The 16,528-nt window shown below is 35.6% G+C and overlaps 2 protein-coding genes across 3 annotated transcripts in view; both read right to left on the bottom strand.

Moving 5' to 3' along the window:
* The window catches only part of Mthfs (methenyltetrahydrofolate synthetase), a 42,991-nt gene extending 32,705 nt beyond the window's left edge, over positions 1–10,286 (bottom strand). Inside the window, exon 1 of one of the 2 annotated variants that reach the window (XM_089092994.1) lies at positions 10,204–10,286. The gene's annotated coding sequence lies outside the window, so the exon portion shown is untranslated. Of the gene's footprint in view, positions 1–8,041; positions 8,609–10,203 lie in introns of those variants that run through there. The other variant, XM_089092995.1, reaches the window with a different exon arrangement.
* A 1,049-nt stretch (positions 10,287–11,335) lies between these two features.
* On the bottom strand, positions 11,336–12,547 carry LOC148949501 (uncharacterized). Its single transcript, XM_089092711.1, has one exon. It carries the CDS (start codon positions 12,545–12,547, stop codon positions 11,336–11,338), a length of 1,212 nt encoding a protein of 403 aa, XP_088948837.1.
* Between the last annotated feature and the right edge of the window lie 3,981 nt (positions 12,548–16,528).

Below are 16,528 nucleotides of genomic sequence, written 5' to 3'. Positions count from 1 at the left end.
ATTAGCAAAAATCCAAGGGAGGGGGAAATCAAGCCAAATTAGGCGGTAGCCAACTTAAAATTCTTTGGATAACAAAGCTTAGAACACAATTAGATATACAAAAATCCAAGTACATAAACACAATTAAGCAAATAAATCATAAATTTGTTTGCATCACGAATGAAGTATCCAGAGAGAGCTACTATTCTAATGGGAAACGTCGTTGCTTCAGGGAAGCAAACTTGTCGACGGCAATGTTATAATCTATCTTTTTCGCTTTTTCTGGCTGGGTTGCTATAACTAACAAATCGCTAAGTCGCTCATCAGTCATGGTTGTTCTGAGATATGTCTTAGCCCTCTTAAGCGTTGAAAAAATCTCTCGTTAGAGGCAGTTGAAACGAGGAGCGTCAAAGCAATTTCGAAAGCTTACGATATGACAGCAAAGGCGTCTTTGTTCATGTAGAGGTAGGCAAGAGCTTTTTATGGGGATTCTGGTTTCATCCTTTGTAAATAAGATTTTGCCAAGGCTATCTCCGACTCAAACTTCAACTCGTTTACTAATAATGTAGGAAAGTCACGTACAAAGTCTTGTATTAGACGTGCATCCAGGAACTTCGGTGAACTTGGCTCAAACGCTTCTAAGCCTTGGATTACTGAGGAGTTTTCACCAACCCTTTGTCTCTGCTCCGAAGTTACTCGGTTGACTATGAAGTTTAAAATGTCCGACCTATAAGTTTGAAAAATGTCACGATCCTCTTCTGTTCGATTTCTTGCTCTGGCACCGACAGTGGTTTCGACGTAAAAATCGAGAAGCCGCCTGTTTATAGCAACCGAGCGTATTGGCTTTTCTATTTGGATTGAGTACTGCTTGCATAAGCTTTTCGTTGCTTCGACCATCTTAAACCAACGCTCTTCAGATCGGAGCTCTAGACCCTGTTGTTGAACTGCTTGAAGCAGAGAATTTACGCCTGAAAGAACGAGGCTCTTGGACTGGAGTTGTCTGGATGCAATATCTATCGGACCAAGGATACTGCTCATTATTTCAAAAATGAGCAAGAATTTGGCATCAATTGTTGCCAACAACCCAGAAGCTTCAGAACGGTCCTCTGTTGAATTGGCTTCATCCTAAATAACCCTTAATGTTTCGAGAATAGCACCTAAACGTGTCCAGATCTTCTGAATTGAGCAAAACCAATAGCACCATCGAGTGTCGGCTAGCCGCTCGAGCTCAATCTTTTTTTCTCCGCGTTCTAGTTGGGTTCGAAGGAAAAGTTCGTGACGTGGCGCACTTCCGCTGAGAAAGACATATAATGCCTGAATGCAAGAAAAGAAGTTTCTAACCTCCGGACAAGAAGCTATTGACTGCACAAGCACAAGATTTAGGCGATGGGCGTGACAATGAATATACCTAGCTTGTGGTGCGAATCCTTTAAGAATAGCCTGAACACCATTACATGCGCCGCTCATGACGCTCGCACCATCATAGCATTGAGCCACACAGGTACTCCAATCCAGTCTGTGCTTTTCAACAAGATCCTTGATTGCATTAGCAAGGGATGCTGCATCTAATTGTTCAAGATGTGTACTTCCGAAGGAAGTACACATGTCTCCTCGCGGATGATAGTATTGCTATCAATAAACTAAATAACTAAATTAAGCTGTTCTTTCTTCGACAAATCTTTCGTTTTATCTGCACAGATAGCCCAATATTTCTTAATAGAGTATTTTGATTGTTCTTGAAAGAGTCAGCTAATATTCTTATAAGACTCTGTCGTGAGTCGGGACTCAAATAGCTTCCATACCGAAGTTTTAGTTTTTGCTGAAGATCTGGGTTTCCCTCTGTCATCATTTCTCGTATTTCTATAAAGTTACCTCGATTGTGTGAGTCGTCGTGTTCATCTTGACCTCAAAATGGGAGCCCTTTGCGGGCTAGGGAACGTGCCACTTTCGCAAGTGTGACTAAATGCATGCGATTTTCCGCTATGGCTTCCTTCTGATTTGAATGGAGAGTTGTAGCTATTGACTTAGATGTGCCACACTCAATTGCTTTATATTTGGTCCAGCTGCGAATTTGCTTCGTTATGAGCTTCTGAAGCCTCGTGTTTTTCAATCCTTTCGAATAGCTTTATCCAGTTATTCATTCCTGTGTCGACAAACACTACATTATCAGAAGTATTTCCATGATTTCTTGTTAAGGAAAAGTGCCAACAGCAAAAGCAGTAAATGACGTCTTCTTTAATAGAGCATTCTACCCATGGTTTTTTCTCATAGACTTTAGCAGAAAAACGGCGACCGTTTGTTTTGGGGTATTCGGCTAGCTTTGGCTGGTTGGGTGCCTCCCTTTTATGGTGGGAGATGTCAAGATTGCCTCTCAATATCGTATCCGATGCTATCGTACACTTCCACCCCAAAAAAAAATCCAGTGCTTTCGCTTTTAAACATTTTAACTTTATTCAGAGGCCGATAGCTCTGAAAGAGTTGTTCCCTTAAATATGTGTCTAGGAGACATAAGGAATAATAGACTTTCTTAGTAAATATTTCTAGAATTTCCAACGCTCCTCAGCAAAAAATACTGTTTTCAAGCCATTTGCTTCCATTTCTACATAAACTTTCGCCCCTCTAAACCTTTTTTCCGTTGGGACAGTTTTGGTTTTGTTTGAAAACTTTTGTCGTGCTCCTCCCCCCCCCAAAAGTGATAGTGACGCCTCTGCTCCTAGCTTCTAATTAGCTTTTCTGCTACCGTTTAGTGTTACGTATTGGCATTTTGCCCTTAATAGTTTTCGTTTTTGTTATTTCATGATTAATAACAGGGTGGTCTATTAAATAGGGTGCTTTTTCTCTCATTTATAATAATAGCTTTATTTCCGCCAAAATTGACGATAGCATACAAATATCTTTTTACTGATCATTTAATACGCTCTAGCATCTTCTGCATGTTTAAGCGCCTCCAAATACTCAAATTCTCAGATTTTAGAATTTGGTAAAATAGTCTAAGCTAGTCAACTGAAATTTAAAAGGGTTAAAACATATATATCGTTTTTTGTCAGTTTAACTACGAGTAGAATTTCGTAAATTAAACGATAACATAATCCGAAAAAGAAACTTAGCAACTCAATACAACAAAATTCTCGTACTTATCTAGCTTATCACCAAAATCTAGGAGGGCAAGTCATAAATTTTGTTTTGGATGAAGCACACTGACGTGAAGCGAATGCCTCCTAATAACAGCCGATTTAACTTTAAAAAGTAGAATTTTGTCACGAAGCAGCAATTTTTATTTATAATAAAACTGTCAATTAAAATGTATTTTAGGTCTTTTTCATTCCCTTTTTGCGCCATACCCAGTTTCTAGGGTGAGAATATAACAAGAGGTATAAATAACGGTGAGCGGCCGCCTAGCAAAAGTGGCTGGGCCTTAGGAAAGCATTTAATGCTCTTTCATTCTCTAAAGCTCTTCCAAAACTCTTTGCCATAAATTATGTCTGATAAATTAGGCTGTAGTCCCTGTAGTCATCTCTGAAGTCCTAGCCTGCCCCCCCCTCCTTGAATGACACCTCTATATCTATAATTGTTTGTTATATGCTCGGTTATATGATTTTCCCCATAAAATTTACGATTTATACATTAATCCAAAGTTGTAGCGTGATATTAAGATCTTACTTCTGTAGGCTAAACTTTAGTTCGCATGGAATTTATTGCATGAAGCAAAGGCTATAAGTTTATATTAGTCAAACCATAAATGGCAAAATTACACACCTTACTTCGGCCAGCTTCTGTTGCTGCCTCGGTTGCTGCTACACTATCCACCAACTTAGCTTTTTTAGTCGGTTGGCTAGGTTTAAAAATATTGATTATTTTTCTCTGACTCATCGCAAACTCTTATTTAACTCAAAAAATTAATTCATTCAATACTATCTTTACTTGACAATGCTAGAGAAAACATGAGGTTCCGGGTTACTATCTTTACTTGACAATGCTAGAGAAAACACGAGGCTCCTGGTTACGCGTCATTTCGTATAAGATTTTGTATTCGATAAAATTTGTATTTTTTATTCGGATGAAGGATAAATAAGGGTATAATCTAAAAAAATCTGGGGGGGGGCAAAACGAGGTCTGGGGGGGGGGGGGCAACTTCCCCCCTGCCCCCTAGCGATTTACGCCCCTGGTTGCATCTGGGACCATAAGGCACAGGTGTACTGTCAGAAAAGCATAGCATGTATTAAATATGTAACCTAACCAAGGTACCTTTTTTCCCCCTACACCATGGGGGCCCATAAGCTAAAATTTAGGGGTGGGGCTTACCTGATCTAATTGGCACTTTTAATGCTGTATAATAGAAATCTCAAAACAAAAATATAAAACATAAGGCAGCATCAACCAGCCAGGGGGGCTGGAACCCCCCTCTGCCCCCCCCCCCCACCATATGGGCAACCATGCCCTAATTCCCAAAAAACAAAAGTTGGTAAGTATTTACCAAATCATATTATTGACTTACAACTAAAGTGAATATACCACTTGATGCCTTTTTTTATGTTCTTTCCAAATATAATAATCATTTTTGTCAGAAATGAATTTTACCCCCACCCGTATATATACCAATTCAGGGTATATATTTACACATTAGGGGTGGGTGGGGGCAAATTTTATTTCTGATGTAAATGGGAGGTAAGTTTAAACTTAACCCCCAGCCCCTGCTAATGTAGAAATATATACCCTGAATTGGTATATATAAGGGTGGGGTAGAATTCATTTCTTACAAAAAGTATTATTATATTTGTAAAGAGCATAAAAAAAGGCATCAAGTGGTATATTCACTTTACTTGTAAGTCAATAATATGATTTGGTAAAAATTTACCCAAAAGTCTAAATGTTGTAAATGCAGTGACAAACCATTGTTTGCAATCCAATTCTCTATTGAAAGAAACTGGTTTGACTAGTTTCTTAAGCATCTTCTATATACAATATATTGTGTGTTTACTGCTTTCTTAATCAGTACTAGTAACTTTTTTACAGTTTTAGATTGAGACAAAAATAACAAAACTAGTTAGAAACCAATTAGGCTAGCCTAGATATGAAAATTAATTTTATATCATTTTTAGATGATATTCAATATCCGACAGTTCTTATATTCCTTTGCAATCAGGTAGGGTGAATACTTTGAGGGGATTAGAAACCCATTGACAAAGAAAAAAAACATCAGGAGATGCAAGACAATGGAGGAATGAATAATTCATGCCTATATCAGGTACCACCAGAGCGGAGTGAATTGTCAAAACAGTAAACATAAAATTTGGAAAGAGCATTAAATGAGGAATCTAATTTTATTAGTATGTTTCCTTTAGAGTTTGTCACCTGCTACAAGCTTACTTAAATAAATTCTAGCCTGTTTTTCAATTGGTATGTCATTTTCTATCCTAAAAAGGCCTAACCTTCACTGAAAGTATTATCTGAGAAGCAATTATTTATGCTACACATTTTCTAGAGGAGGTAACCTACGTTAAGAATTGATGAAGATGATGATGATGATGAACGAATTAAAGACCCCTCTTGACTGTTCGGTCACTTCGGTCTTCTTTCAATAAATCTGGGTCCCACTTTAGTTAGTCAATCATCAATAATCTGCTATGTCACATTAATTAATCATAATTATTCTTCCCATCACATCATCCTATCTCTCCCAATGGCAGTTATAAACTGTACAACCAGCTTTAGGATCTATATATTGTCACTATCATTTGCAAATCCTTCCAAAATCAAATTTCCACTCAACTGTTTTCTTCTTTCATGAAAAAAGGCCTTGATATGCTGTCTTTGGAGAGTGTACTTATCACAATCTATAAGAAGATGTACCAGACTTTCTTCTCTGTCACAAAACTCACAGTTACTTGAATCTCCATAAAACTTCGGCCTGTATAATTTTGTAACAGGTCAAGCAAATGACGTAGAAGAATGATTGCCTTTGCAATTGGCACATATATATGATTTGGGCCTTGAGGTACTATCAGTGTTTTTGAGATGGCACATATCAGATGAATGATTTCCTGAATATCTTAGGCATGTATGAGCTTGAGCTCTACAAACATCCTGTTTATGACCATATTTAGAAATGATTATTATATTTTGAAAGAGCATAAAAAAAGCCATCAAGTGGTATATTCACTTTATTTATAAGTCAATAATATGATTTGGTAAAAATTTACCCAAAAGTTTAAATGTTGTAAATGCAGTGACAAACCATTGTTTGCAATCCAATTCTCTATTGAAAGAAACTGGTTTGACTAGTTTCTTAAGCATCTTCTATATACAATATATTGTGTGTTTACTGCTTTCTTAATCAGTACTAGTAACTTTTTTACAGTTTTAGATTGAGACAAAAATAACAAAACTAGTTAGAAACCAATTAGGCTAGCCTAGATATGAAAATTAATTTTATATCATTTTTAGATGATATTCAATATCCGACAGTTCTTATATTCCTTTGCAATCAGGTAGGGTGAATACTTTGAGGGGATTAGAAACCCATTGACAAAGAAAAAAAAACATCAGGAGATGCAAGACAATGGAGGAATGAATAATTCATGCCTATATCAGGTACCACCAGAGCGGAGTGAATTGTCAAAACAGTAAACATAAAATTTGGAAAGAGCATTAAATGAGGAATCTAATTTTATTAGTATGTTTCCTTTAGAGTTTGTCACCTGCTACAAGCTTACTTAAATAAATTCTAGCCTGTTTTTCAATTGGTATGTCATTTTCTATCCTAAAAAGGCCTAACCTTCACTGAAAGTATTATCTGAGAAGCAATTATTTATGCTACACATTTTCTAGAGGAGGTAACCTACGTTAAGAATTGATGAAGATGATGATGAACGAATTAAAGACCCCTCTTGACTGTTCGGTCACTTGGGTCTTCTTTCAATAAATCTGGGTCCCACTTTAGTTAGTCAATCATCAATAATCTGCTATGTCACATTAATTAATCATAATTATTCTTCCCATCACATCATCCTATCTCTCCCAATGGCAGTTATAAACTGTACAACCAGCTTTAGGATCTGTATATTGTCAGTATCATTTGCAAATCCTCCCAAATTCAAATTTACACTCAACTGTTTTCTTCTTTCATGAAAAAGGCCTTGATATGCTGTCTTTGGAGAGTGTACTTATCACAATCCATAAGAAGATGTACCAGACTTTCTTCTTTGTCACAAAACTCACAGTTACTTGGCTCTCCATAAAACTTCGGCCTGTATAATGATTTCCTGAATATCTTAGGCATGTATGAGCTTGAGCTCTATAAACATCCTGTTTATGACCATATTTAGAAATGATTATTATATTTTGAAAGAGCATAAAAAAAGCCATCAAGTGGTATATTCACTTTATTTGTAAGTCAATAATATGATTTGGTAAAAATTTACCCAAAAGTTTAAATGTTGTAAATGCAGTGACAAACCATTGTTTGCAATCCAATTCTCCATTGAAAGAAACTGGTTTGACTAGTTTCTTAAGCATCTTCTATATACAATATATTGTGTGTTTACTGCATTCTTAATCAGTACTAGTAACTTTTTTACAGTTTTAGATTGAGACAAAAATAACAAAACTAGTTAGAAACCAATTAGGCTAGCCTAGATATGAAAATTAATTTTAAATCATTTTTAGATGATATTCAATATCTGACAGTTCTTAAATTCCTTTGCAATCAGGTAGGGTGAATACTTTGAGGGGATGAGAAACCCATTGACAAAGAAAAAAAAAAATCAGGAGATGCAAGACAACGGAGGAATGAATAATTCATGGCTATATCAGGTCAACCAGAGCGGAGTGAATTGTCAAAACAGTAAACATAAAATTTGGAAAGAGCATTAAATGAGGAATCTAATTTTATTAGTATGTTTCCTTTAGAGTTTGTCACCTGCTACAAGCTTACTTAAATAAATTCTAGCCTGTTTTTCAATTGGTATGTCATTTTCTATCCTAAAAAGGCCTAACCTTCACTGAAAGTATTATCTGAGAAGCAATTATTTATGCTATACATTTTCTAGAGGAGGTAACCTACCTTAAGAATTGATGATGATGATGATGAACGAATCAAAGACCCCTCTTGACTGTTCGGTCACTTGGGGCTTCTTTCAATAAATCTGGATCCCACTTTAGTTAGTCAATCATCAATAATCTGCTCTGTCACATTAATTAATCATAATTATTCTTCCCATCACATCATCCTATCTCTCCCAATGGCAGTTATAAACTGTACAACCAGCTTTAGGATTTGTATATTGTCACTACCATTTGCAAATCCTCCAAAAATCAAATTTACACTCAACTGTTTTCTTCTTTCATGAAAAAAGGCCTTGATATGCTGTCTTTGGAGAGTGTACTTATCACAATCTATAAGAAGATGTACCATACTTTCTTCTTTGTCCCAAAACTCACAGTTACTTGACTCTCCATAAAAATTTGCCCTGTATAATTTTGTAACAGGTCAAGCAAATGATGTAGAAGAATGATTGTCTTTGCAATTGGCACATATATATGATTTGGGCCTTGAGGTACTATCAGTGTTTTTGAGATGGCACATATCAGATGAATGATTTCCTGAATATCTTAGGCATGTATGAGCTTGAGCTCTACAAACATCCTGTTCATGACCATATTTAGAAATGATTATTATATTTGGAAGGAGCATAAAAAAAAGGCATTAAATGGTATATTCACTTTATTTGTAAGTCAATAATATGATTTGGTAAAAATTTACCCAAATGTTTAAATGTTGTAAATGCAGTGACAAACCATTGTTAGTAATCCAATTCTCTATTTAAAGAAACTGGTTTGACTAGTTTCTTAAGCATCTTCTATATACAATATATCATGTGTTTACTGCTTTCTTAATCAGTACTAGTAACTTTTTTACATTTTCTAGAGGAGGTAACCTACCTTAAGAATTGATGATGATGATGATGAAGGAATTAAAGACCCCTCTTGACTGTTCGGTCACTTGGGTCTTCTTTCAATAAATCTGGATCCCACTTTAGTTAGTCAATCATCAATAATCTGCTCTGTCACATTAATTAATCATAATTATTCTTCCCATCACATCGTCCTATCTCTCCCAATGGCAGTTATAAACTGTACAACCAGCTTTAGGATTTGTATATTGTCACTACCATTTACAAATCCTCCCAAAATCAAATTTACACTCAACTGTTTTCTTCTTTCATGAAAAAAGGCCTTGATATGCTGTCTTTGGAGAGTGTACTTATCACAATCTATAAGAAGATGTACCAGACTTTCTTCTTTGTCACAAAACTCACAGTTACTTGACTCCATAAAACTTTGCCTATATAATTTTGTAACAGGGCAAGCAAACGATGTAGAAGAATGATTGCCTTTGCAATTGGCACATATATATGATTTGGGCCTTGAGGTACTATCAGTGTTTTTGAGATGGCACATATCAGATGAATGATTTCCTGAATATCTTAGGATTTTATGAGCTTGAGCTCTACAAACATCCTGTTTATGGCCATATTTAGAAATGATTATTATATTTGGAAAGAGCATAAAAAAAGGCATCAAGGGGTATATTCACTTTATTTGTAAGTCAATAATATGATTTGGTAAAAATTTACCCAAAAGTTTAAATGTTGTAAAAGCAGTGACAAACCATTGTTTGCAATCCAATTCTCTATTGAAAGAAACTGGTTTGACTAGTTTCTTAAGCATCTTCTATATACAATATATTGTGTGTTTACTGCTTTCTTAATCAGTACTAGTAACTTTTTTACAGTTTTAGATTGAGACAAAAATAACAAAATTAGTTAGAAACCAATTAGGCTAGCCTAGATATGAAAATTAATTTTAAATCGTTTTTAGATGATATTCAATATCCGACAGTTCTTAAATTCCTTTGCAATCAGGTAGGGTGAATACTCTGAGGGGATGAGAAACCCATTGACAAAGAAGAAAAAAAAAAACATCAGGAGATGCAAGACATTGGAGGAATGAATAATTCATGGCTATATCAGGTACCACCAGAGCGGAGTGAATTGTAAAAACAGTAAACATAAAATTTGGAATGAGCATTAGATGAGCAATCTAATGAAACTAATTTTATTAGTATGTTTCCTTTAGAGTTTGTCACCTGCTACAAGCTTACATAAATAAATTCTAGCCTGTTTTTTAATTGGTATATCATTTTCTATCCTAAAAAGGCCTAACCTTCACTGAAAGTATTATCCACAGTTCATATAATTATCCAGTATGATCATTATCTATCTCACCCATTATAAAAACCCGGACCGGGGTGCGAGTGCTCCGGAGAACTTTTTTGCAGATATAAACATCGGCGAAGTCAGATTAGCGGGAATTCATGTTAGTCTGTTTCCGATTGTTTACAACAAGGTGCATTTAAACAAACGGAAACATACTAACCCGCATTACCGCTAATGCAGAAATAAGTGGGAGGAGCTTTTTGTTCGCACCGAGAACGAAGACCAGAAATGATCTGCGATAAGCTTACTGGTATATTCTGTCTACTGTGGTATTATCTGAGAAGCAATTATTTATGCTATACATTTTCTAGAGGAGGTAACCTACGTTAAGAATTGATGATGATGAACGAATTAAAGATCCCTCTTGACTGCTCGGTCACTTGGGTCTTCTTTCAATAAATCTGGATCCCACTTTAGTTAGTCAATCATCAATAATCTGCTCTGTCACATTAATTAATCATAATTATTCTTCCCATTACATCGTCCTATCTCTCCCAATTGCATTTATAAACTGTACAACCAGCTTTAGGATCTGTATATTGTCACTATCATTTGCAAATCCTCCCAAAATCAAATTTACACTCAACTGTTTTCTTCTTTCATGAAAAAAGGCCCTGATATGCTGTCTTTGGAGAATGTACTTATCACAATCTATAACAAGATGTACCAGACTTTTTTCTCTGTCACAAAATTTCCAGTTACTTGACTCTCCATAAAACTTTGCACTGTATAATTTTGTACCTGCAGGGCCTGATCTAAGATAAAATGCAAATCTTCCCTCTTTCCTACTTAATTCTTGGTGCACATGCCTCTCAAACTTTCTTGCTACTTTTCGGATAACAAACCAATTTCTGGATTGATTTCTGCTATCCTCAAAATCATACATTCTTACTGATTGTATCAATTGATCTAATTGCATTGCAGATCTAGGAGTTGAACCACTAGTAAATACACTTATTGTTTCGCATGCCATTTTAGCACCTGTGTCGGCACTCTCATTCCCCTCAATCTGAACATGGGCTGGTATCTACTGAAGACATAATTATGGTAGCTGTTGACATAAATGATACTATTTCCGTTTAGCACAATACAACTTCTCTTGAATTTTTCTCATTGTGATCAAAATTGGCGAGTGCCTCCAATGCATTTTTTGAATCAAACAACACTACAATGATTCTTTGGTTGCTAAGATTTTCTTTAGCAAATACAATTGCTTCCTTTATGGCTATTACTTCAGCCTGGAAGATTGTTGCCTCTGAATGCAGTTTAAATGACTTTGACACTTGTATCAATGGAATGACAAAGGCGGCAGAAATTGGGTTACTTTTCTTAGATCCGTATGTATATATATCAAGGAATCCCCTGTATTTCTCAGCCATTATTAATTTAAAGTTTATCCTGGAATCATGGTATCCATTTGTTTCAAACTTAAGATTGCATTGTAGCTTAATTGTCTCCCAAGGAGCAGGTAATGCAATTTCTGGAACTTTTAACATATCTGTCATTTTTAGTGTCACTCCGAACTGTTCACTGATACGACAAGACATTTCAAATATATTTTTTTGGTTTCTCTTTTTACACTTATTTGATGTAACAATTTTTCCTGGTTTAACTATTCTTGAGCTAACTGGGTTTGTATTATCTGTTGTCCACAATTTTTTGATATATTTCAGGACATTTACCTTTCTCCTGGTTTCCAGGCTTTCAAGTCCTGACTCTGACATTAAAAACACAATAGGGGTAGTCTTTCTGGCTGCAAAGGCAATGCGTATAGCTGCATTCTGTACGGAATTCAACTTTGCTAGGGTTGTGTCACTGCCTGAGGAATAAATCACGGAAGCATATTCTATCTTAGACCTAATATATTTTATATAAAACTCCATCATAAAACTGGGTTTTTGCCCCCAGCTAACAGTTGTAAGCATCTTCATAAGATTCAGCCTTTTAACGCAAGCAGCCTTGGTCATTTCAATATGTGGTTTCCAATTCAAATTTTTTTCTATATTCACACCCAGGAACTTTGTTTCACTCACAAACTCAATCTGCTGGCCATAAAATCTAATTATTGGGGTAACTTTCGTTGTCTTCCGAGTTATTACCATGGCTTTTATTTTATGTGTTGAAAATTTGTGATCAATATCAGTCGTCCAGTTTTCAACTTGCACTAATACTTCTGAAATAGCTTTGATTCCCTCTTCCAATGTCCTTGCCGTAACCCACAAAGTGTTATCATCAGCGAAAATTCCCGCGTTTGAATCTCCTTCTCCAATATGGATATTATACTCTCCCATATTGTAAAAATCAGGTCCCAAGGTGACCCTTGGGGAACTCCATTTCTTCCTCCTACTAGGGCTGTTGACATTGTTTTTCCTACTTTCACTGTAACTGCTCAGTCTTCAAGATAATTTTTACATAGCAGCGACCTTCTACCTATAATTCCAGCCTTAATTATTCCAGACAATATTTGTCTATATACAATGTTATCAAACGCGCCCTTGACGTCGAGGAAAACTGTAATCATTACAAGTCTATTCTGGAGAGCATATAAAACATCCTGTTTAAAGAAAAGCAAATTTTCTAGGATACTTCTATTTTTCCTGAAGCCCCATTGTATATCTTTAAGGCCACGCCTTTTTTCTACTTCATAGTTAAGTCTTTACTTAACAAGTCGTTCATATACTTCCGCTAAAACTGGGAGCAAAGTTATGAACCGCTGGTCTTCCAGTTTTGAATTGTCCTTTCCTGGTTTTGGGATCATAATTGCTTGGCCCCTTTTCCATGCACTTAGAAAATATCCATCATTCCAAGCCAAATTGATGATGGCAAACAACACCATAATCCACTGCTTTGGCAAAGCTTGAACAAACTGTGGATAAATCATATCTTCCCCTGGTGAGGTAATAGGGAGATTTCATATTACACTGTCAATTTCAACATTAGTAAATGGCTGATTATAAGGGCTCTGCAAATCCTGATTTGCCATTCTTTTAACTTTAGCTGTCATTCTGGCCACTTCTGTAGCATTTGGATCAGTAATTCATATTTTCTTTTTACTATAATTAGCTCTTGCTATCTCCTTATTTTGTTATGTATCTATTCCCTGATTATGGGACCCTCCCGGGGGGCGGGCTTGTCCGGGCGGGGGTCTGTTTAGTATTTGTTCGATGAAAACACAGACCTTACTTACTGGTTTCCGGAAATCCTAATTTTTAATAAACTCTTCCCAGCTCTTTTTCTTGGCTTGTGAAATCGCTCTCTTAAATGCTGCATAAGCTCTTTTCTCCTCGATATATTTGTATATTGTTGTTACTTGTTCATACTCATTTTTTATTCTTAGATATTTCTTTTTAGCTGCATCACAATCTTTGTTCCACCATATACATGAATTCCTTTGTCCCTTATATTTGGCCTTCAGCGGAACAGCTTTTGTTGCTGCTTCAATTATGCTGTCCTGGAAAACCTTCACTTTATCATCAACACGTTGCTCCCTTTCTACTACAGCCAAAATGTCTTTTTGTTCAAGAAGTTCTTTAAACTTTCTCCAATATGCCTTCTTGATTTGAAACTTAGTAATCTTGTTTGTCTCTAATTTATCAGAAATCTCAAACCGACCATCACAAACATTTAATAAAATCGGGGCATGGTCACTGAACAAAGATGTATTTACTAAGGTTGACATAGTTGCTGATGCCACTAGATCTGGGCTAGTGAAAGTCAAGTCTGTAGTGGCGGAAATTACTTTGATAGGATTTTTTCGGGTTGGAAGCCCTTTTGGTGTAATTAAGCATATATTATTTTCCAGTAACATATCTTCAAGGCTTTAACCTGAAGCATTAATAAAATCACAATTACACCAGACTTTACTATGGGCATTAAAATCTCCTATTAAAACCACCTGTTCTGCATTTGGTATTTTATCAAGTAGTTCATTTATAATACCACCAATGTCTTTATTATTCCCATTCGAGTTGTAAACATTTATAACATTGAGGATTTTACCATTTCCCAAATGGAGCTTGAATCCAACTATTTCAACATACTCTTCATAATTGTCACCTAATTCAATATGCACTTCGGTGTAGTGGTATTTTTTTCTAATACCTATCAACAACCCGCCTCTTCCTGTTTCAATTCTCCCCGCATTCAGTTAAGCTTATTTCAATAATTGTAATAACTTTTTTCAATTTTTAGCGTTCATTTATTTATTACAGTTATTGCTATTGCGTTCGTTTGCACTCATAATAAGCTATTACAATTATTATTTGCTTATTGCACTTAAAAGCTCAATAAGCTGCAATAAGTCCCTTCTAGATAGAAAACTGTTAAAGCTTTTTTTCTATGAGCATGAATTTAAAATATATATGCTCAGACCGCTGATCAGAGCAGAATGATGAAATACGTTTGCACAAAAACGACCAAAGATGTAAGATCTTTGTTCAAAGATTTCACTTTTAAGCGTTTTCTGACAAAAGATGTAAGATCTTAGCACATTGATGAGTGAAAAAACAGGCCTATTGATTAGCCCAATGTCTATGAGGAGCTTTTTATTAAAGATCAAATGGTAGGTAAGTTCTTTTGCACAACCTTTTCCTTTTTTCAAAAATTTAAATAATGTATGATATTTTGCTTTTGTATTTTTTGGCAATTTCATTTATTTATTTTATATACTCATTGATTTCAAGGGAACTAAATAAAAAATTAGGACACATCCGGGCAGGGGTGCCCCAAGGGGGGGGGGAATATAAAAATGAATTGAATAAAAAGCTATTAAAAATTTAAAAATGTCAAGGGCTATTAACCCACCCTGTAGCCTTTCTTTCCTAGGTAGGTCCTTCTATTTTAAATAATTTCTTCTGTTTTAAAGCATCTTAAAGACATTCTAAGCCAATCATGGTCATATTGCTGTCACAATAGGCCCAGATGAGCTAGTGAAAACAAATAGAAAATATAAATTTTCTTTTTTTTATTATTTCAAGACTAAAATATCACAAAACTAGGCATTCACAGTGCTTGATTGTTTTGTAATTAATTAAAATCACTGATGGAGTTTTGTTGGTACCTGTCTTAGAAATAATTTGTCTAAAAGAAAATATTGTTTATGAGGCAGTAGTGAAAATGGCAGCAACTATGACTTGAGTTTTTTTTTCAATATTTTCTTTTTTCAAATAAATGTTGTTCTCTGGTCACGTTTTTTATTAAGTGAGTAGCTGTAGTCAGATAAATAACAAGGCTAGCTCTATAACTGCTTCTAATTTTATTTATTTATTTATTAATCCACATAACGGTAAGCTAAAAAGCTTGTCGTACTAATACAATATATAATAAAATGAAAGGCAACACAAAGGTCTAAACTGAAAAGGCACTTGTGTAAAACTAGCTATCGACAAACATATTCTTAAACGATTCAACTGATCCGGCTTCAACAACTTCTGGCAGTAAATTATTCCAAGAGTCTGTGACCCTATTAACAAATGAATTGTGTCCGATTTTCCTGTGGGTTCTTGGTGGGTAAATTTTATAAGGATGCTGTCGTGTCAAGTGGTAGTGGCTGAATTCGAAAAATTTTCTACCTCAATATCGTCCACGCCTTTGATTATTTTGAATGTGTTTATGAGGTCGGTACGGCGACGTCGGAAATGCAGTGAAGGAAGTTGGAGCCTAGTTAGTCTTTGTGCGTAAGGAAGGTGTTTCAAATAAGGGATCATTTTTGTCGCCCGCCTCTGAATCTTTTCAACTCGGTGCTCGTCTGTTACATTCAGAGGAACCCAAACAGAAGTATTATATTCAACAACTGGCCGAACAAATGATTTATAAAGTAACATAAAATTCTTAAGATTAAACGTCCTGAAATTCCGTTTTAAAGTGAGGAGTTGGTAATTTGCATTTCTTACTACAGTCGAAACATGTCTATCAAATTTTAAATGTGTATCAAAGTGAACACCGAGGTCGCGTACAAATTCTTCTGACGGTATCTGTGAGCTAGATAGGGAGTATGCACGGCTGGGCTGATTTTTATTCCGGTTATGAAGCACTGCACATTTTGATGCATTTACAAACATCGAGTTAGACTCGCACCATGGTTTTATTGAATCAAGATCTTCTTGAAGTATAGGCTCATCATCGGTAGTTAGTATTGGTTGGTAAATTTTAGCATCATCAGCAAACAACTTCACTGACGAATGACGAACACAAGATGGTAAATCATTGATGAAAATACAGAAGAGTATAGGGCCCAAGCAACTACCCTGGGGTACCCCACTCAGGACATCAAT

The sequence above is a fragment of the Artemia sp. Qi Xiang Cuo genome, chromosome 8, assembly GCF_049724085.1.
Source record: "Artemia sp. Qi Xiang Cuo chromosome 8, ASM4972408v1, whole genome shotgun sequence".
Lineage (NCBI taxonomy): Eukaryota > Metazoa > Arthropoda > Branchiopoda > Anostraca > Artemiidae > Artemia > Artemia sp. Qi Xiang Cuo.
Note: the sequence above shows the minus strand (reverse complement) of the source record. Positions and strands in the feature narration are given on the sequence as shown.